The sequence below is a fragment of the Watersipora subatra genome, chromosome 5 (genome assembly GCF_963576615.1).
Source record: "Watersipora subatra chromosome 5, tzWatSuba1.1, whole genome shotgun sequence".
Taxonomy (NCBI): domain Eukaryota; kingdom Metazoa; phylum Bryozoa; class Gymnolaemata; order Cheilostomatida; family Watersiporidae; genus Watersipora; species Watersipora subatra.
The window spans coordinates 63,799,909-63,822,222 of record NC_088712.1 but is presented as its reverse complement, the minus strand read 5'-3'; the positions used below and the strand labels follow the sequence as shown (position 1 = coordinate 63,822,222).

The 22,314-nt window shown below is 36.6% G+C and overlaps 1 protein-coding gene across 1 annotated transcript in view; it reads left to right on the top strand.

Moving 5' to 3' along the window:
* LOC137396414 (equilibrative nucleoside transporter 3-like) overlaps nt 1-22,314 on the top strand; it is a 42,195-nt gene that overhangs the window by 6,000 nt on the left and 13,881 nt on the right. The window contains exons 2-8 of the mRNA XM_068082682.1: nt 655-831; nt 2,472-2,553; nt 11,164-11,318; nt 15,481-15,575; nt 19,739-19,789; nt 20,096-20,181; nt 21,189-21,335. Of these exons, the coding sequence (XP_067938783.1) occupies nt 689-831; nt 2,472-2,553; nt 11,164-11,318; nt 15,481-15,575; nt 19,739-19,789; nt 20,096-20,181; nt 21,189-21,335 (759 nt within the window). The 5' untranslated portion in view covers nt 655-688. The remainder of the gene's footprint in view (nt 1-654; nt 832-2,471; nt 2,554-11,163; nt 11,319-15,480; nt 15,576-19,738; nt 19,790-20,095; nt 20,182-21,188; nt 21,336-22,314) is intronic.

Below are 22,314 nucleotides of genomic sequence, written 5' to 3'. Positions count from 1 at the left end.
TAATTATCAGTATATTTATTATCAGTATTTATTATCAGTATATATCAGTATCTTTCTATCATTTACGATTGTTTTTGACGTTTAGGTGATCTGACTGCCAGGATTTCTCGATATCAAGATTAAAATCAACAAAACTTTATCGCTGTTAAGACGCTCAGAAGAAAAACGTGTGAAATGACATCACTAGTTCCTATCATTGCTATAGTTGATATCGGCTATTGTGTTCAAGTCGCAGTGTTACATGTCTTCATTCTGTTGGTCTCTTTGTAACTACAGACATCATAACTGCACTTTTACTAGATGTGAGAATTTTAAGCGCAGTCAAATTTCATCGACTTTAACCTTGAAACATCAGATCTCTACAAACATCAAAAACAATCGTAAATGATAGAAAAAATACAGATACTTTTGGTAAAATCTACTAACATTTTGTGCCAATTTTTGGTAGAATTCATGCCTTTGCTGGCATAATAGTCTGTCATTGGCTACCTACTGTACCATGCAATACACTTAGACTCGTTCGTCTCTGATGAGAGGTTCAACGTCTCATATATGTGAGCAAAAGTCGATTTTGTCTGACCTTGAAGGTGTTCATGCAATTCAAACTGACACTCATAGTTAGCCCATGTAGAAATACCATTTCTACCTCTGTAGATCAGGGTTGAATCTGGATGAATCATTGAATGAGATGACAGAAATTCGAACCAGACAGCGCGCTGCCAGCAGCTTGTCTGACTCTGATGTCAGCTGTGCTGATGCAGAGTCTGCCTCACTTTTACCTGTCAACTGTGCTATTAACAGCACTGATCGTGTGACACCCCCACATGACAAGTAAGTCAAATTGTAGAAGCTCTAGTCAGCCTATGCTGAAGCATGGTCAGTACTTACTCACTTTCACACTAAAGATGAGCTTACCCAAACTGTTAGTAGGTTTTGTCAGCATTTTCTATCATTTGCAACTGTTTTTAATGTTTGAGGCGATCCAATCAACAGGACGTTTCAAGATTAAAATCGACAAAACTTGATCACGGTTAGAATGCTCAAGTGAAAGTGCGATTATGTCGTCTATAGTTGCAAAAGAGTCCGACAGAATAGAGACGCGTAATGCTGCAACTTCAATGTAATAGTCGATATCAACTTGCCCAACGATGATAACTAATTGTGTCATTTCACACGTAGTTTTCTTTTGAGTGTTTAACCACGATCAAGTTTAATCGATTTTAATCTTGAAACATCCTGGCAGTCAGAGCACCTCAAACATCAATAATAATCACAAATGATAGGAAAATACCGATACTTTTTGATAAACTCTACAACACAATTTTGTGGAAGTTCATCTCTAATCAAACATTTGTATTGGATTCAGAGATATAATTGAAAATTAGTAAGTTTTCATGTACTAAAAGCACGATGACAACATGCCTTACTTATGTGTAGTATGAGACCATGATGTCCTTGCTGGATTTTCCATCACTTTCATTGAAGTACCATCAAAATATTTGTATTGTAACCTGGGTCATCTCTGCAGCTATTTGCATTGCATCATTTGTTAAACAAATTAGTTCACATTAACATTGATAATATAATGTTTTTTTTTTCGATCATCGAACATGCAATGTAATCATGTTGATTACATTGCATGACAGGACTGATATTTGCTCAGATTTGACACTAGATGTCAAACAGTTGGATGTTGCAGAGAGGTTTAACTGTAATGCCATTGTTATATGTTAGAATACCTAGTTGCTCTAGCTGCCTACTGCCATGAAATGATGGCAGATCCATAGTCAGCCAGTCTTTAGCGCTAATCATATTAGATTCTGTAAGTCACTGATCGCATAATCTGATTACAAGGACTGCTACATCTCAAGTATGTTAGTTTCTAAGGTAGCGTGACTAACTACTTGTGGAATATATCTCTGTATATGTAGTTGGAATTATCTTTATAGCCGGTAAAAGCTGTTGGGGCCTTTCTTTGCTGATAGTTGGACGATATGACTGGATGTTGCTGGTTAGCACCCATAAAATATGGGTTGATATGAGAAGATAATGCCTCGCCTAGTAAATAGGGATGCCTAGGCAATCCATCCTCTATCTTTTCCTATTTTAATACATGTTTCATTAGTACTAATATATATCTTATTAGTACTAGTAGGCTACCTTGAGTCTCAAGTGCCGTGAGAGTTCATCAGGTGTGTGAATGAGAATGAGAACAAGTATATTTACTATTATTCTAAAAGGCTTGAAGGCGAGTAATTGACGCAGGTGCTATTGTGATGTGTGGGGAAGCAAATATTGCGGGTTTGAATCAAATGCGATGCAATCTTTTTGCCCAACCTCCAACTGTGGATTTAGACAGATGAACATAGCTTGTATTAGAATAAAGATTATTCTTTTTGTATTGTCGCTTTTCTTAATGCCCACCCAACCCTTAGTCTTTGTAAATTCATGTTTTGGTTGATGTTTTGCAGGTTCAAAGTTGTATATATAATATTCTATCTTCTTGGAGTCGGTACTTTGCTACCATGGAACATGTTTATTACAGCCAAAGGTGTAAGTTACCGCTCTCTTGTATCTTATAATATAGTAAAAGCTCGCTCCTTCTGCTCTCCTATGTGTGTTGTCAAAACTCTCTTATCTACAGTTGTGTGCAAAATACTTGGGACGCAAAGAAGAATATTAATGTTTAGCTGTAAAACATCATTTTTGTATCAAACTCCTGTTACATATATATGTACCCACACATATTTAGAATCCTCAGAATGTTAGAAATCTAATAATAATAAAATAATTGCACTAATTGCAATTTCTCATGAGATACTGGGTTTCAAAGCCCGTCACTACAGAAAACCTGTATTTTTCCACAATTTAGTTCATAATTCGAACTGTGTTTCGTGTCACTAAATGAGTTATAAAATCTAATGAACAACTCTTGCATATGTTGGTGGCCCTGAAATGGGCCATTGGGGTTGTGTAGTGGTACATCAGTACCTAATTGAACCACCTTTGCTGGAAATAACCATGCGGCAGCAATGGGGCATGCTTTCAATCAGTCTCAGAAGTTCTTCTTGAGATATCATCCTGTGCCAGGCCTTCACTATCTTTTCTTTCAGTACAAGTTTGCTTGAAGCTCTCCCATCTTTCCTCAAAATATTTTTCAGTGTCTTCCACAAGTTTTCAATTGGATTCAGATCCGGAGATTGAGTCTGGATGTGCTTTTGCCCAATCCAATCTCTTTTTCTTCTGAACAGATGAAAGCAATGGTTTCTTCCGGGCACGGCGTCTGCTTAGCCCACCCTCTTTCAACCTTCTCGTCACTGTAAACCTGCTTGCTTCCACACCTGTTGACTTTTTCCAGTCAACAGCTAACTCAGCACAGGATTTACGCCTGCTGTCTCGACCCAGTCTACGCAATACCCTATCGCTACGAAAATCTGACTTTCGTTTCCGTCCACTGTTTCCCGCTCTCTGATCATCAATCGTTCCAACTTCTTTCCATTTCTTTAAAATATTATGCACTGTAGACTTTGCAATTTTCAATTCTGCAGCAATTTCTCTCACTGTCCTATTCTGTTTACTGTAAAGGTGCACCACAGAATACTTCTTGTCGCGAAGAGATGACATGATGAAATCAAATGAATTTATCAAACCTCTGCTCAGCCTTTTATACGAAAACTGTAAATGTTTGAGAGAGTTACGATAAACAATGCACAGAAATGAGATAAAAGAATGTCTTTGAGATAACTTTAATTCAGTTTTAACATTTTCACTCGCATCAAAAGCCAAATTAGAGAGACAAATGAATTGAAGAACAGGTCTAAACAGTGAAAGGAGATTATGGTGCATGTGTTCCAAACATGGAGACAACATATCAGTAATTTATTTTATCTTGTCGAAAGTAAGATGAGTGCATTCCTTACACTTTGAGCTTTTCATTGATGTGTACAATTATAAGATTAACTTCAATATTACTCAGTCTAGAGCAATTTAAACATTATGTAAGCATTTATAGCATAATTGCATAGGTGTCCCAAGTATTTCGCACACAACTGTACACTCTATAGGTGCTCATATCTCCGCTGTCAAATTCTCATATCTCTCAGATTATCGCTTCTATCAGTTCTAAACTTTTCCGTCTTCACTCGACTTTCCACACCTATTTGATTGCTAAATCAAAGTCCAGTGGGGGAGAGGCGCGTTACCTCTAGCTGTTATAATGCAATTTGATCTCTTTTCATTCCTGCCTTAGCTTTTCACCTAGTTCTATATGCTACTCAAGTGCTACACTGCTGCTACAAAAGACACTAATTAAGAAAATCTGATACGCTTTGGGTCATCATATTTTAAGTGAACCGTGTGAATATGAATGAAAAAGCTATTCTCATTGTTGCTGGTGTACTTGCTTTAGCTTGTTTTGTGTATATAGCATTGACACATAATCTTTGTTTCATCGCTTCCTTCAGCTACGAAGAACCTGGTCTTTCCATTATCATAGCAAACAAAACCTCCCCTGTGGTGCTTGTGTTCATCTACAACATTCCTTCTAATCTGAAGAGCAATAAAGCTGACCACATCCTTCTTAGCAGCCTACTAGTGGTGCCCTGGCTATAGTAGTCTACTAGTGGTACATCTGTACTGACTGTAGCAGTCTACTAGTGGTACACCTGTACTGACTAGCAGTTTACTAGTGGTACACCTGTACTGACTGTAGTAGTCCACTAGTGGTACGCCTGTACTGACTGTAGTAGTCTACTAGTGGTACATCTGTACTGACTGTAGCAGTCTACTAGTGGTACACCTGTACTGACTGTGGTAGTCTACTAATGGTACACCTGTACTGACTAGCAGTTTACTAGTGGTACACCTGTACTGACTGTAGTAGTCCATTAGTGGTACTCCTGTACTGGCTGTAGTAGTCTGCTAGTGGTACATCTGTACTGACTGTAGGAGTCTACTAGTGGTACATCTGTACTGACTGTAGTAGTCTACTAGTGGTACATCTGTACTGACTGCAGTAGTCTACTAGTGGTACACCTGTACCGACTGTAGTAGTCTATTAGTGGTACACCTGTACTGACTGTAGTGGTCTACTAGTGGTACATCTGTGTACTGACTGTAATAGTCTATTAGTGGTACCCTGTACTGACTGTAGTAGTCTACTAGTGGTACACCTGTACTGACTGTAGTGGTCTACTAGTGGTACATCTGTGTACTGACTGTAATAGTCTATTAGTGGTACCCTGTACTGACTGTAGTAGTCTGCTAGTGGTACTCCTGTACTGACTGTAGTGGTCTACTAGTGGTACATCTGTGTACTGACTGGAGTAGTCCACTAGTGGTACACCTGTACTGACTGTAGCAGTCTACTACTAGTAAACCTATTTTAGTATAATTCAGGGGCATTCCAGGAAGATTTTTCCTGGATTTTTCTCTCGTCTCTAAGTAGTGCGCATTCTGCAAAATCTGCTCCTGCATATCACAGGAACTTTTGCATTGGGTCTAGTTGATGAACATTCTTGTATTTTAAAATCTTGATATAAATAAATTTTAACAATGGGGCATTATGTGATATGATTCAATTAACTCAACACCTGATGAGTGAAGTGTTGGACATGTACACTAGGGTAGTAGTGCCAGCCATAATTGCTGCCTTGAGGGTTAACTGACATCTCACAAACTTAATATATTATCACTAGAACATAATGCTACAAACTTTAATGCTTTAAAGATGTGGTTTCGTCAAATTTGAGTTGATCTTAAAAAAAAGCATTTTTTTTCTCTATCAGTTGATAAGTTGTTTGTTGTGTTACGTGATCTCATTGCCAAGATATTTGAAGATTAAAATGGAAAAAATCTGATCGCCCTAAAAATGCTCAGGCCACAAAAATGTGCCCAGACCTTCCCAAAATGATGTCACCCGTTATACAACCTGTCTCTATCTCTCGTATTCACATCGGTTATTTGCGATAAAAGTCTGGTCTTACGCGGCTCTATTGGCATATATCTTATTTTGTATTTGCTCATGTTGGCTAGAATAAAATGTCTTCATAGTAATTTTCACTAAATGATAAGTTTCATCAGCGTTTCCAAGTTGCGACAATGGACAGAAAAAGTAATACTTTCAAAATATTGACAGGAGGCAGCTGCGATGCTATGTCATTACAGTAGATATCCCCTATGATCTAAACCTCCTTTATGTGAATTCAACTGAACACTGAACATAATTGCTGATTCGAGTAATTCTATAACCACTTGAAAACTAAACCGAGGTGTATAAATACCGTACAGAACTTTTTCGGTATTTCTCTAATCTGCTTCGACGTGAGCCTACATTTTTAGAAAAATCATCTTGGTAAACTATCACCAGACTCTTACCTATGGACCAATAGCTTGTAACAGTGCTTGGTAAGCATTACTAGCGATTATTTTATTTTACTGTGATAGACTGTTTTCTTTTATGTTTGCGGGTCGTTTGCTTGCAGCACTGAGCTCAGAAATTCATACATCTATGTATGAGTAACATATATATATAGATATATATGTTTAGCCACAAACATATATATGTGTCTAAAGCTTGCATTTTGAGTATTTTTGTCCTCAAAACTTCTTCTAATATCAAAATAATTGCAAGCAATAGAATATTACAATTGTATTCTTGTAAATAAAGATGCTTTTAAAATGCTGTAGGTTAACCTTTGCTGGTGATGCTAGGTACATGCAATGTGCACCAAATGTGCATTTGTGATTGGACAATCAGTGTTGACATTGGGTTGAAAGTCTACTGGTGTTTAGTCACTCTGAGTGGTTCTGCACCATGATTGGTCAACTGTCTTAGTCTTGTGACTCTGAAATGTTTGCCTTTATGCAGTCTCTCCATGTATTTTAATGCTTGGCCACTTTTGAGAGTACGAGAGATTTGTAAACAGGATTATGTTTTTCCATAGTAAACCTTATAGTAGCTAGACTAGGATTACAGCAGTAAGGCTGTGTACCCCATGGAACATAAGCATAAGCCCTCTTTTCATCCTAAATTAAAAACTAGTTTCAAATAGATCAACCATCCCTCCATTCTGACTGCCAGATGGTGGTGATTGGGCATTGGGTATTTAATCGATTGATCGACTGATTGCTTGGGTATCTGGTGATTGGGTAATATCGTTCTGCTAGATCATGTGATCCTCTGCCGTATGATGCAGTTGTACAACCTCTCAGGAATAAAACAGGTTAGCACGAGCTACCAAGTGTGCAGTGTGTAAAGGAAACTTATCTGGAACATACCTGGAGTGAGTTAGTCATTGGTCCCTTGTCTAAACAGGGGCACCGCTAGTAGGCCACTTCATGTGTAACAGAATATTGATGTGTGTCCTTGCCGTTGGGTTTATAAGACCGTGCAGTCAGCCAGTTCAGTTTGTAAAAATGATCGCAGAACCGAACTGACAGAAGCCGAAGTAAATGGTAAAAGTCGTAACGCTGAATTATTACGGTAGAAAACAAACTATCTCTCATTAAGTTGCAATGCCAGACTACTTTATAGGAACAGGTCTGTTATTACCATACCATTCTTAACACTGTCTAGCGAGTAAAGGCTGGAAGACACGGGAAAAATATCCAGTGAATTCGTAGGCATCGAAACTGCGGCTTACACTAGCATTTGTCTATATTAGGAGTGCTTGATATTTATGTCCACTGCTTTGTTGTGATTGGCTAGCTGATTGCCATATGGTAGAATTTAAAATTAAACCCCAAGCGCACTAAAAGAAAGTTGTTCAACTTAGAAAATAAACTCCGTTACTTTTAAATAACGTTATATAATCCAGAATAAAATATTTTAAAAACGACGTTATTCTTATCAAATATTAAAAATGTACAATTGTGCTAAAAACATGGTCAAAGGACAAAAAGTGAAGGACAAAGGTTTACTGTCATGTTCTGCATCTCCAGCGTGCTTACTAGTGCATTTGTTGCAAGGCTTAGGCTAGTACAGTACTAGAGGCTTACATATCACCTCCAGTGAACATCAGTCACAGCAGCTCCCTGATGAGTGACCTGCTCACTGATCTGTCATTTGGCCCAGCCATGCCTTAAAACACCAGTACGAATCTGCTCTTTGATTCAATCATTTGATTCTCACTCTCTCATGTCTGACAAACATGGCTCATATTGTGGTCTGCTGGGTCATCATCGGTGGTGAGGTCTGCTGGGTCATCATCAGTGGTGAACATTCACATTTGCTATAACAGCATTCGCTTTACTGCATTTAGTGTGAGCTTACTTGTCACTACAATGAGCTAAGGGGGCTCGTGCTCGCTCCCTCACGCTAGCTCTCTCACGCTAGGTCATTCACCATCAAGTTAAAAACAAAGGTTCACTTGGCGGTCTTTGCACAGAAAACATGCTCATTGTGATTCACTCTATGATTGCAAGGTTGCCATTAGTCCATCGAGTCACCCTACTCGGTCATCTATTGATAACTTTGTTGTTTTGAGTGCCTCTTATCCGAGATCGGCTTCATCTAACATGGTGTTTATTACATTGTCTCGACTGTCTGCTTTGTTCATGGCAGTCCTTCCTGCCTTTAGCATCCAACTGCAACTCCTAATCCTTCTACCCCAAACCTTGTGTACTACCTCTCTCCATTCTACTCTTGGCAGCACTGCTTATGATTTGTTGTACTACCTTTCCCCCTTCTGACCGCGGCTTCCTGCACTGCTTCTCGCGAACCCTTCCACTACATTTCTCCTCATCTTTACCACTCATATACCTCAATGCAGTTAGATAATTTATTCACTGTAGTTTGTTCAACATTCTAGAAATAACTTTGGTAATGTTCCATATTGCACCGCTGCATATAGAAATAAAAACAATACAAGTTTTCATTGTGCAGTTTTAAATTATGACTATTGAACCTTTGTATTGAACTTTTGAATAAAAAATAACCAAACAGAGGCTTAAGTGTCGTACATACCACAGCGGGAGTTGCCCTCTCAAGTTGACATAGCTTCTTTTAGAACGATGATTTTCAGCGATTATTGTTTTTAGGTTCCACATTGCTTATGTTCAACTCTTTAAACCTAATACACGCTGAATTTCATTCATAGCAGCTCTGATGGAAGCTGACTAAAATTGTGTGTAAACATTGCTCTAATAGACGCGTCTGTGTGAACATCGGTGTGAACATTATTGTTATTGGCATATGTATGTCTTAGGATGAGAATGGGAAGTTTCAGTTGAGAATGTAAAAATACTATGACCATAAAAGTTAACTTAGCTTAAACTTTAGGTAAGATAAGTTAGAGTATCTCTATTGGTACTTACATGTGTATGTTCAAAGCTTAGAATGTGTCATCAGAAATCTTAGAAGACATAGCTGTATATCTTGGTAGATATTTTAGAAGACATTTGATCAGATACCACTGCAGGCATCTGGTTAGATATATCTCAGAAAGCATATGGTCAGATAATTCTCAGGAGACATCTAGACAAATACATTGTATATCAAAGACTGATATTTCAAATGGTGGATATCAAAAGACATGATCAAATATCTTAGGATTAAAACCCTCATATATTATTTATAAGTATATCAATTACCTCCAATTCTAAACTGTGATTCATCTGTCAATATCATTTTATAGTTTGATGTCCCTTTTTGCTTCAAACCTTCTCAGTCAGGAATTAATGCTAATATAAAGGGCTAAAAGTAAATGTGTAGCAAGTAGCACACGTGTACAGACATGTATGAAGGGTGATGATTAGATGAACATATTAATACGAAATGAGCATAATTCACAAATCTGACTGCTTGTAGGTGGGGTGATTCTTCACTGCCGCTCATATATAATGAAAGAGCACAACTTCTACAATTTTTCCTTTTTTGACTATGCAGTTTTTAGTTGAAGTTGTATCTAGTTAGAAGGCAATACTAAACAGGTGTTTCTGATAATTTGTAAAATGCCAGTCGTAGCACCCAGTAGCATGAGAGGCTGCGCATGTTTTTACGAGTATTGTTGTTGCACAAACAATGGTCCTATGATCTTGGCTGGACATGTCTGAAATCGGTGGCAAGATTGTCTTGACGACTAGAGACATGCCCAGTTGCAGAGAGCAGTTTAAGGTTGGATATCATTCCTGTCACCAATGGTGGCCTTTTTCAGGAACTGAACACCACCCTGTTCTTTGTAGGTCAGACAATCTAGTTCACTAGGCTACAATTGTACAATGTAGTGACATGTATTAGTTGCAAGGAACCAGCTCATAAACATTGCTGGGGTAATTCTGCCCATACCAATTCTTGACCAGTCAATCAACACAAACCATTAACTCTTCTTCACACTGCAGTGAGTTTATGTCTTTTGCAAGAAATTACAGTTTTAAAACATGAGAATTATCAACTAGTAAAAAAGACCGCCGACTACAAGCGGCTGACATCATCAAAGGTCAGCAAGAATGTTACAATAAAAGTTGAAGCAACTGAATCATACATATATGTATTTTCAGCTTAAGAAGCTAATGCGTTTGTTTTCATATCTTTCACAAAAACACTTACCTGTTGTCTACAGAAACCTTTAATGCTGGGTTCAGTAGTTAGCTCACCAACAAATAGTTTTGTAATTTTTAAATTGAACAGCTAGTGGGATGCGTGTTAAAAACTTCCTGTAGCAGCCTCAACTCTTCTCACGACTAAGTGTTAGAGTTTATCGTTCTAACTCTTCAAATGCAAGCTTGGTTAGTGAGTACCCAAGAAATCACCATCAATGTATGACAATGTAGTGATATGGACATGACTTGTAGCATACTATTTAGTACAACTCTGTGGTGTTGTTACAGATGTGACTCATACCATACTAACTAGTACAACTCTGTGGTGTTGTTACAGATGTGACTCATACCATACTAACTAGTACAACTCTGGTGTTGATACAGATGTGACTCATACCATGCTAACTAGTACAAACAACTCTGTGGTGTTGTTACAGGTGTGACTCATACCATACTAACTAGTACAACTCTGGTGTTGATACAGATGTGACTCATACCATGCTAACTAGTACAACTCTGGTGTTGATACAGATGTGACTCATACCATACTAACTAGTACAACTCTGGTGTTGATACAGATGTGACCCATACCATGCTAACTAGTACAACTCTGTGGTGTTGCAGTATTTCATATACCAACTGAGAAACAGCACCATGCCAGCATCTGAGTATCAGGAAGCCCAGACGACATTGCAGCTGTCCTACGAGTCTGCCATAGCTGTCAGCAACATGGTGCCAAACCTTCTCCTCCAAGTTGCCAACACTAGTCTCGCTGGAAGGTTGGTTTATCCGTATCCACTTCACTACGTATTAAACAGAACATTTTCTAGAACAGCATTGCTCGGGCTTTCTTGTCGAATTAGGTTAAAAAAGGTTTTTCTGAGGTCATACAAAAAGTTATCGTGAAAACGAAGCCGGAAACCGATAGGTGATAAAATTTTAGCTATGATAAGTTGATGTTCGGTAAAATAGTTAAAAATATATTCTAAAACTTAGCTTCAAGTGTTTGTTTAGTAAGCTAAATTCATTTAAGTTAAATTCCAAGTTTACGTTTTACATGTCTCAAAGGTAAGAACTCCCTACGGAATGTACTGCACATAGTACATTGTAATGCTACATTTTATTGCTGATCATAACCACTAAATGCCCTAAAGTTACTGTAGGTAAATATAGTTACTAAGGTTACCATACTATTTTGTTACTAATTTTTAATACCCTACAGGATGAAATTATTCGATGGATTTAATAATTAGCGAATTCGCGTACGCTCAATTACTCGAATTACTAAAATCCGCGAATAATTGGTTTTTATTTTAACACAAGGGAGAATAACTACTACTTCAAATTGAAAACTAGTCGCTAGGCAGAGTTAGTAAACGTAGCTGAGTTCCAAACTCTTTAAAAAATTATCGCCGGGGCTTTGAGTTAAGTCCATTGCCAATGCATCACACTTCTTTACAAAATTATTCAAGGTTGTCACAAGTTATTCGGACTTCGGTGCGGCGTCATCATCGCAAAAATCTCTCCTGCAGTTCTTTACGTTGAAAAAACCCATAACCTACTACAAGTTGTTGGTTCACCAAAGGCCTCCAAATCGATAAATATTCATGAAAACACCTGGATTCAGTCAAAAATTGATAAGCTTTGCATGATCGGCATAAATTTCTTTGCTTAATAGAAACCTAAACACTTGGTATACGCACGTGAAGGTTTTACTCTCTTGCTAATGGCTTTCACGGATTAATTTATTCACGAAGGTGTTCATCCGGGAATAATTTAGTCCACGAATATGCATGAAAAGACAATTCTCGCGAAATTTAATTCCGCGAATAATTTCATCCTGTAGGGTATATATACAGTACTTATATAACATTTCGATGATTTTTACCAGGAGATGTTTGCTTTATATAATTACTATTGGTTCCATGCCCATTTATACGACATTTTTGCTATACGGTGTCAACCTTGGAACAGATTAATATCGTATGGCGAGGGCGCACTGTACTAGCAGAATGTCCGGCGTTGCATGGGTATTAAAAGCAGCTTATAAACAGTGGCAGGTATTGTAGTTGCCATTGGCTAATTTGAGTAAGCTATTATGAGTAATGCTAAACGTACTAATAAGAGCCATGAGAGCAAGCTTTTGTGACGTTGCATGTTACACAGAGTCGCTATGCACGTTTTAACCCAGATAATGGCTATCTACCCAATGAATCCAATGTATCCCATACAGAGCTGTCGACTCTCCCGGATTTTGCGGGGCCCTCCAGGAATTGAGATTACCCTCCCGCAAAAATAAAATCTCCCGGTAAACTCCCGGATTTATGTTTTGTGCTCTAAGATAAAATACCGAGCCATTTATTTATCAGTCGCTATAGCATTAAGGCGATGCGCGTAAGCGATAACGAAAGACTCACTGTATCGCCAAAGGCACTTTCTCATGGCTTCGTGCATAGAATTATCGTTTGGTAATTTTATGGCCTTCGAACTTCATGGCCCTTACTGACGACTTTAATGAGGGCCATCTTCTGCATACCTCACAGTAATGCAGCAACAGAGCGCTTTTTTCTATGCTTGAAAAATACATACTGAGGCTAGGGCTGACCTATGTTCTGAAACTGAATGCTCTGATAGCCACCAAAATAAACTTTTCTACCTGCTGCTTTGATACAGAGTTGAAAGCTGACCTACTCATAAGTCTTAAAAAGTCAGCCAAAACCCACAACTTGAAACATCAAGGAGTAGCAGCTACCTCATCTCAAATCAGTGCAGACTCAAATGTAGAGATGATATAGCATCCCTGTCTAACTACCAAATTCATTTACAGTTAACTTTTGAGAGTTTTGTGTTTACGTTATGTTCATTACTCCGGATATGATACAGTGTTTTTTGCAGAACTGAAATGTAGAACATTAAGTTCGTAAAAGTTGCCCGTGATTTGTGTTTATATTTTTGTAATTCACTTAAGCACAAGTTTAAAGCTGAAATACAATGTTAACTAGCCTAGGTCCCCATTTAAAAACTTTTTCACTAGCGCGAGGTTTTAGGGGCTAACATCTCCCTCATTTGCATAGCACCGGGTTGACAGGTCTGATCCCATATAGCCTAATGAGTTAGTTTGCCAACTTGGGAATTGGAGGCTCTGAGATCAAATCCTCTGTGATACGGATTTTTTATTGCTAGATTTTAATTTCTATAGCTGGACACTGGGTTTCAGAAAGAGACAAAAAGGCAAACACTGAAATTTATATATATACCGTAAAAGCTCTAATTGAACGCCATGGCGCTCTATTTTTCAACCCTTCCTCTGTGGTGGTGGTCAATTGGAGGCGGCATTCAAATAGAGGCTGGCGGTCTGTTTTTCAAATAGCTCCTCAGAATTTTGGAAAGATTAATTTAGCCCTATTACTGACGAAGCGAATGTCGCCTATATTTTGCCTTCTTTTTTCGGTGGACCCATATTAAATATTTTGAATGCAATGAATATGCTAACTCACCTCTAACTTGTCAATGATTTCTGTATAAATATTCATCAAGAAACCGATAAATATCTCTACCAGTTGATATCTATTGCTTGCAATTGACCTGTGATGATATTATAGCCTGCGTCCTTCTTTGCAATTTGTTGGCATTCTCAATTTTTATTTCATTCTGAAGTTGAAGACATTTTTATTTTATATCTATATTTAACAATCTTGCATAAAAGCTCATTGCACTCACTGATAAGTTTGCTACAGTTTGCAGCCAAAACTAGTTTTTTATGTGCGATAGAAGTGGAATTATGAGCATCGATCCATTGTAAGCCGTGTTAAGATAGCCGCAAAATGCTATTAAATAACATGCTATAAATCTGCATATTTATAAGTTATTCAACAATAATCTATCAAATGATACAAATATATATATTCATGAACAAGTGACATAAACGAACCACACTTATATTACATGCAGAAACAAAAATTAACGTTTTTAAAACAACAAAAAATATTTCTGTCGTTTGCTCAGATAGTTGCGTTCTGGTTGTTGCTTTCGATGGAACAAATATCTTCTAGTTGACCAATACCTTCCACAATCTCTTTTGGCTTCAATTCTTCTTCTACACTGCTGAACTAGTCGATATTAGCGTCCAAACAATTTTTTGGCAGAGCAAATCTTTCACGCGCTGTGTTTAGCACTGATGCAGTGCTAAAAGTTTGCTCTCTAAACGTATAACCTTTAGTCCAAAACTTGCGAACCGGATTTAATATGCATATCCTTCGAAGTATTAGGACGGCATTGAACAAAAACTACTATTAGCCTGAGATAGTAGTTATTTCTATGGCGTTGCTTTCCAAGTTCCATCTACCATCGTAAGTTTAAATCATTTTTTATATATGTAGGCTACTTCGAGGTAGAAAGACCGCGTTAAACAGAGAGCTGCTACTAGCCTGAGGCCGTTATTGATTATTGCTATAGTGCTATGTTGCTTTCAAAGTTTTAACGAAAAAAACGCAAAACTTCAGAATTGGACAACGAGAGAATTAACTAGTATTGATAGAAATGATTCATTATTAATATGATTTTGTGGACACTTTTCTACTGACTAGTTAATAATGTTGGCTCGTAAAGATCAAATATTGTCAAAGTGGTGGTCAAATGGAGGTGGCATTCAATTGGAGAGTGGCGTTCAATTAGAGGTTTTACGGTAGATATGCAACCGTTGTATAATATGTACAACCATTATGCAATGTATACAACCAGTGTAATATATATAGGCGTATAACCATTGTGTAATATATATAGGCGTATAACCATTGTGTAATATATTCAACCATATATAAAGCCATTGTGTAATGCATACAACTATTATGTAGTATATATCACTATTATGTAATATATACAACTATTATGTAAGATCCACCACTATTGCCCTCATAAGTTCATATTTTTCTTCTCTTTTAGAGTGTCCATTAATAAGAGAATTGTCGGATCACTTGTAGTCATGATTTTAACCTTTTTGGTTACTTTAATCTTCACTAAACTCAACGTCGTAGCATGTAAGTATCCAAATTTGTGGTGTAAGTACATTCTGAGCTATATCATGGTTGATCATATGTCTAGCAGTTCTTTGTCTGGCCTGAGAGATGTTAACAGTTTGTAGGTTATGTCTTTAGGAGTTGTTGACTCCTTATGAGTTGTCAACTCTTTGGGATTTGTTGACCCTTTTTGAGTCATTGATTTATGATCCTGTTGATTTTTTATAAAATTGTTATGCTACATGATCTGAATGTCAACCTAAAGAATCTATGCGACGTTAAATAAAGTTTAGCTACATCTACTTATATTTTGCTGTACATAAGCTAGCTAAATATACTGCTACTATATAAATTTTAGCTGTGTATACAGCTACTGTACAATGTCTAACTTTGTTTACTGTTACTATACAATGTCTAACTTTGTTTACTGTTACTATACAGTGTCTAACTTTGTTTACCATTACTATACAGTGTCTAACTTTGTTTACTGTTGCTATACAGTGTCTAACTTTGTTTACTGTTGCTATACAGTGTCTAACTTTGTTTACTGTTGCTGTACAGTGTCTAACTTTGTTTACTGTTGCTATACAGTGTCTAACTTTGTTTACTGTTACTATACAGTATCTAACTTTGTTTACTGTTACTATACAGTGTCTAACTTTGTTTACCATTACTATACAGTGTCTAACTTTGTTTACTGTTGCTATACAGTGTCTAACTTTGTTTACTGTTACTATACAGTGTCTAACTTTGTTTACTGTTACTATACAGTGTCTAACTTTGTTTACCGTTACTATACAGTGTCTAACTTTGTTTACTGTTACTATACAGTGTTTAACTTTGTTTACTGTTACTATACAGTGTTTAACTTTGTTTACTGTTACTATACAGTGTCTAACTTTGTTTACCATTACTATACAGTGTCTAACTTTGTTTACTGTTGCTATACAGTGTCTAACTTTGTTTACTGTTACTATACAGTGTCTAACTTTGTTTACTGTTACTATACAGTGTCTAACTTTGTTTACCGTTACTATACAGTGTCTAACTTTGTTTACTGTTACTATACAGTGTTTAACTTTGTTTACTGTTGCTATACAGTGTCTAACTTTGTTTACTGTTACTATACAATGTCTAACTTTGTTTACCGTTACTATACAGTGTCTAACTTTGTTTACCGTTACTATACAATGTCTAACTTTGTTTACCATTACTATACAGTGTCTAACTTTGTTTACTGTTACTATACAGTGTCTAACTTTGTTTACTGTTGCTATACAGTGTCTAACTTTGTTTACTGTTGCTATACAATGTCTAACTTTGTTTACCATTACTATACAGTGTCTAACTTTGTTTACCATTACTATACAGTGTCTAACTTTGTATGCTGTTACTATACAGTGTCTAACTTTATTTACTGTTGCTATACAGTGTCTAACTTTGTTTACTGTTGCTATACAGTGTCTAACTTTGTTTACCATTACTATACAGTGTCTAACTTTGTTTACTGTTACTATACAATGTCTAACTTTGTTTACCGTTACTATACAGTGTCTAACTTTGTTTACCGTTACTATACAGTGTCTAACTTTGTTTACCATTACTATACAGTGTCTAACTTTGTTTACTGTTACTATACAGTGTCTAACTTTGTTTACTGTTGCTATACAGTGTCTAACTTTGTTTACTGTTGCTATACAATGTCTAACTTTGTTTACCATTACTATACAGTGTCTAACTTTGTTTACCATTACTATACAGTGTCTAACTTTGTATGCTGTTACTATACAGTGTCTAACTTTATTTACTGTTGCTATACAGTGTCTAACTTTGTTTACTGTTGCTATACAGTGTCTAACTTTGTTTACCATTACTATACAGTGTCTAACTTTGTTTGCTGTTGCTATACAGTGTCTAACTTTATTTACTGTTGCTATACAGTGTCTAACTTTGTTTACTGTTGCTATACAGTGTCTAACTTTGTTTACTGTTGCTATACAGTGTCTAACTTTGTTTACTGTTGCTATACAATGTCTAACTTTGTTTACCATTACTATACAGTGTCTAACTTTGTTTACCATTACTATACAGTGTCTAACTTTGTTTGCTGTTGCTATACAGTGTCTAACTTTATTTACTGTTGCTATACAGTGTCTAACTTTGTTTACTGTTGCTATACAGTGTCTAACTTTGTTTACCATTACTATACAGTGTCTAACTTTTTTTACTGTTGCTATACAGTGTCTAACTTTGTTTGCTGTTGCTATACAGTGTCTAACTTTGATTACTGTTGCTATACAGTGTCTAACTTTGTTTACTGTTGCTGTACAGTGTCTAACTTTGTTTACTGTTACTATACAGTGTTTAACTTTGTTTACTGTTACTATACAATGTCTAACTTTGTTTACCGTTGCTATACAGTGTCTAACTTTGTTTACTGTTACTATACAGTGTTTAACTTTGTTTACTGTTGCTGTACAGTGTCTAACTTTGTTTACTGTTGCTATACAGTGTCTAACTTTGTTTACCATTACTATACAGTGTCTAACTTTGTATGCTGTTACTATACAGTGTCTAACTTTATTTACTGTTGCTATACAGTGTCTAACTTTGTTTACTGTTGCTATACAGTGTCTAACTTTGTTTACCATTACTATACAGTGTCTAACTTTTTTTACTGTTGCTATACAGTGTCTAACTTTGTTTGCTGTTGCTATACAGTGTCTAACTTTGTTTACTATTGCTATACAGTGTCTAACTTTGTTTACCATTACTATACAGTGTCTAACTTTGTTTACTGTTGCTGTACAGTGTCTAACTTTGTTTACCATTACTATACAGTGTCTAACTTTTTTTACTGTTGCTATACAGTGTCTAACTTTGTTTGCTGTTGCTATACAGTGTCTAACTTTGTTTACTATTGCTATACAGTGTCTAACTTTGTTTACCATTACTATACAGTGTCTAACTTTGTTTACTGTTACTATACAGTGTTTAACTTTGTTTACTGTTGCTGTACAGTGTTTAACTTTGTTTACCGTTACTATACAGTGTCTAACTTTGTTTACTGTTGCTATACAGTGTCTAACTTTGTTTACTGTTGCTATACAGTGTCTAACTTTGTTTACTGTTACTATACAGTGTCTAACTTTGTTTACTGTTGCTGTACAGTGTTTAACTTTGTTTACTGTTACTATACAATGTCTAACTTTGTTTACTGTTACTATACAGTGTCTAACTTTGTTTACTGTTACTATACAGTGTCTAACTTTGTTTACCGTTGCTATACAGTGTCTAACTTTGTTTACCGTTACTATACAGTGTCTAACTTTGTTTACTGTTACTATACAGTGTCTAACTTTGTTTACTGTTACTATACAGTGTCTAACTTTGTTTGCTGTTACTATACAATGTCTAACTTTGTTTACCGTTGCTATACAATGTCTAACTTTGTTTACCATTACTATACAGTGTCTAACTTTGTTTACTGTTACTATACAGTGTTTAACTTTGTTTACTGTTGCTATACAGTGTCTAACTTTGTTTACTGTTACTATACAGTGTCTAACTTTGTTTACTGTTACTATACAGTGTCTAACTTTGTTTACCGTTACTATACAGTGTCTAACTTTGTTTACCGTTACTATACAGTGTCTAACTTTGTTTACTGTTACTATACAGTGTCTAACTTTGTTTACTGTTACTATACAGTGTCTAACTTTGTTTGCTGTTACTATACAATGTCTAACTTTGTTTACCGTTGCTATACAATGTCTAACTTTGTTTACCATTACTATACAGTGTCTAACTTTGTTTACCATTGCTATACAGTGTCTAACTTTGTTTACTGTTACTATACAGTGTCTAACTTTGTTTACTGTTACTATACAGTGTCTAACTTTGTTTACTGTTACTATACAGTGTCTAACTTTGTTTACTGTTACTATACAGTGTCTAACTTTGTTTACTGTTACTATACAGTGTCTAACTTTGTTTACCGTTGCTATACAGTGTCTAACTTTGTTTACTGTTGCTGTACAATGTCTAACTTTGTTTACCGTTACTCTACAGTGTCTAACTTTGTTTACTGTTGCTGCACAATGTCAACATTGTTTACCGTTGCTTATTATCATGTTTCCAACACTTGTTCACTTATCAAGTTACGTTATGTAAATATTTTATAGGGCAGTCAGGATTTTATGCCGTCACTATTATCACAGTTATTTTATCTTCAGGTGAGTTCACTTTATATACAGTAGGGTATTTTTAACTTACTTCACACATTCTTTCATAGCACCGTTCATGAATCATATGAAGTGAGAATGGTCGTATAAACATTGTAATATTGTTGCGCTGCACCTTTTTTTGGTTCATGTTAAGGTCGGACATTGTCATTGAGTAGATCATGGATAGATAGATCTATGGTTTTATGTAATCATTAATAAGTTTGTGAATTAATATTTCCAGTTTGCTAGTGTTTTGTTTCATGTTGTCTAGAATTCTATGATACTGGTAACAATGCCTGGATATATCTGTTGTAGCTGCCAGTGCTCTCCTTTCATCTAGTCTATTTGGTCTTGCCGCTAGATTCCCTCAGCAGCACATACAGGCTGTAATGGGTGGAATGGTAAGCATGGTAATCTCATGCCTATCGCACATTTACCTGTAGACACCTTTCAACACTTTTAAATGTCTATCAGCTCTTTTGACCACCTGTCAACGCCTGTCAATTGTAATCAATGTTGATGTGTGGAAAGAAGGACATGATTCTGATACACCTTTTTAACTCATCTGTTCTGATCAACTGATTGTACATTTAATGTGCCGTCGTAAAGAGGCTGCTGTCAATTACAAAAATCTATATGCTGACTTGGGTACTAATAGTAGTCCCATGATGTAGGTGGCCGTCTTGTGTTTATAATGCATTCTGTGGGGCCATCCACAATCTCTCCACATTCCTTATCTCAACTCCTTTACCGTAAACCTTTCCTTTCCACTCTTATGCAATGGCCTTCCTCTTTGTATCTTTCTACAACTCGTCTTTCAACTTTCCTTCTTCTACCCGCTTCCTTTTTTCCCTCTGTCTTCCTTTCACTTCTTACCTACTTCCCAACTCTTCTCCCTTTCTGTTATTACTACTTCTTCTATTCACTCCTTTCTAACCAATACCCTTTCACAACCTTTTTCCCATGTTCAATTTCTCTCCCTTTTCTTCCACATATTTTTACCATGCTTTTCCTTTTTAGCCATCCCCTTTTAGCCGTCCTTTTTTACCCATCCCTTTTTAGCCATCCCCTTTTACCCATCCCTTTTTAACCCATTCCTTTTTACCCGTCTTTTTTTACCCGCCCTTTTTTACCCATCCCTTTTTAGCCATCCCTTTTTACCCGTCCCTTTTTACCCGTCCCTTTACCTAATTTCTGTTTTTCCTCTATTGTATCACTCTCTCCATTCAGTCCTTCTTTCCCTATTCTTTCTTCTACCTTTGTTATCCTGTTCATATTTTAGATTCCCCTTGTCTTCCTGATCTCAGAATAATCTAGAATTAACTAGGTTTTCAGTACTAGCCATCCTTCACATAATAATTGTTCTGGAATTTACATAAATATTACTCATATTTTCTATATCTTGCAGGGTCTAGGAGGAGTATTTTCAGCAGTTGCTGAGCTAATCGTGTTATCAGTCGGCAGCAGCGTGACTGCCTCAGCATTTTGGTACTTCTTTCTTGCAGTCCTTGTCCTTATCCTTGCTATATTGTCCTACTTCCTGCTGCTCAACTTGGTTAGTATGTAATACGTATTTAATGCCTTTTATCAATGGCTGATTCAATTTCTCCGAGTTTTGACCTGCGGTGATGTTGTTGTTTTTCCTATTGCTTATTTATCATTGCATGGCCACAGCGAGATTTATCATTCCATGGCGACAGCGAGTTTTATCATTGCATGGCGACAGTGAGATTTATCGTTGCATGGCAACAGCAAATTTCAAAGTATAAAAACTAACAGGAAGCCCGTAATTTCTTTTACTTTTGTTCAAATTGCCCACAGGCTAGAGTTTAACCGTTTTTTCTTAGGCACCAGAGGGAGTTTTGAAACTGAGTATTTGAGCGACCAGGCGAAAGTCAGGACCCATATGTGTCTGAAGTTGGGGTAAAATTGGTCAAAAAATATGGGAACAAATCGTTTACGCGAACTAACAGACTCATGCAATGACGAAGTGGAATTTATTAACATATGTGTATAAAGGTGCATAGTCCTTAGAATCAAGCCTGACATTTGCTTGTCATAGCTATTGACCATACCCATTGAAGTTCTATGAGGGCGGTGGTATGTTGAAGATTTGCTCGGTTGATACATCGACTGAAGTTTTATGGTTGAAGCATGACCAACAATCAGTGCCTATTGGTTATATTGGTCAGCCCCTTTTACAGGAAGAAATTGGTACTAACTGTGTAAATCATTTGCAATATTGCGATAGGACGTCTTAGTTGTTCTTTTAAAAAGTGATCATAGAGTATGTTGATCAGCTAATTCACCGAAGCACTTGAGTCAGTAACTAACTATGTTGACAATATGAGTTGTTGATCTACCATCATGTCACTGGAACATTGTTAAATGAGAAGAGCTCGAGTGAAGCCTTCCTATACCTATCTCACAATTGTCTAACCTGCCTCTCTCGGAGTGCTTTCAGAGGCCCCACTCATACTCTGGAGGACGCGTGACAAAATATTGAAAATGTATCTATCATGGAATGGAGTCAC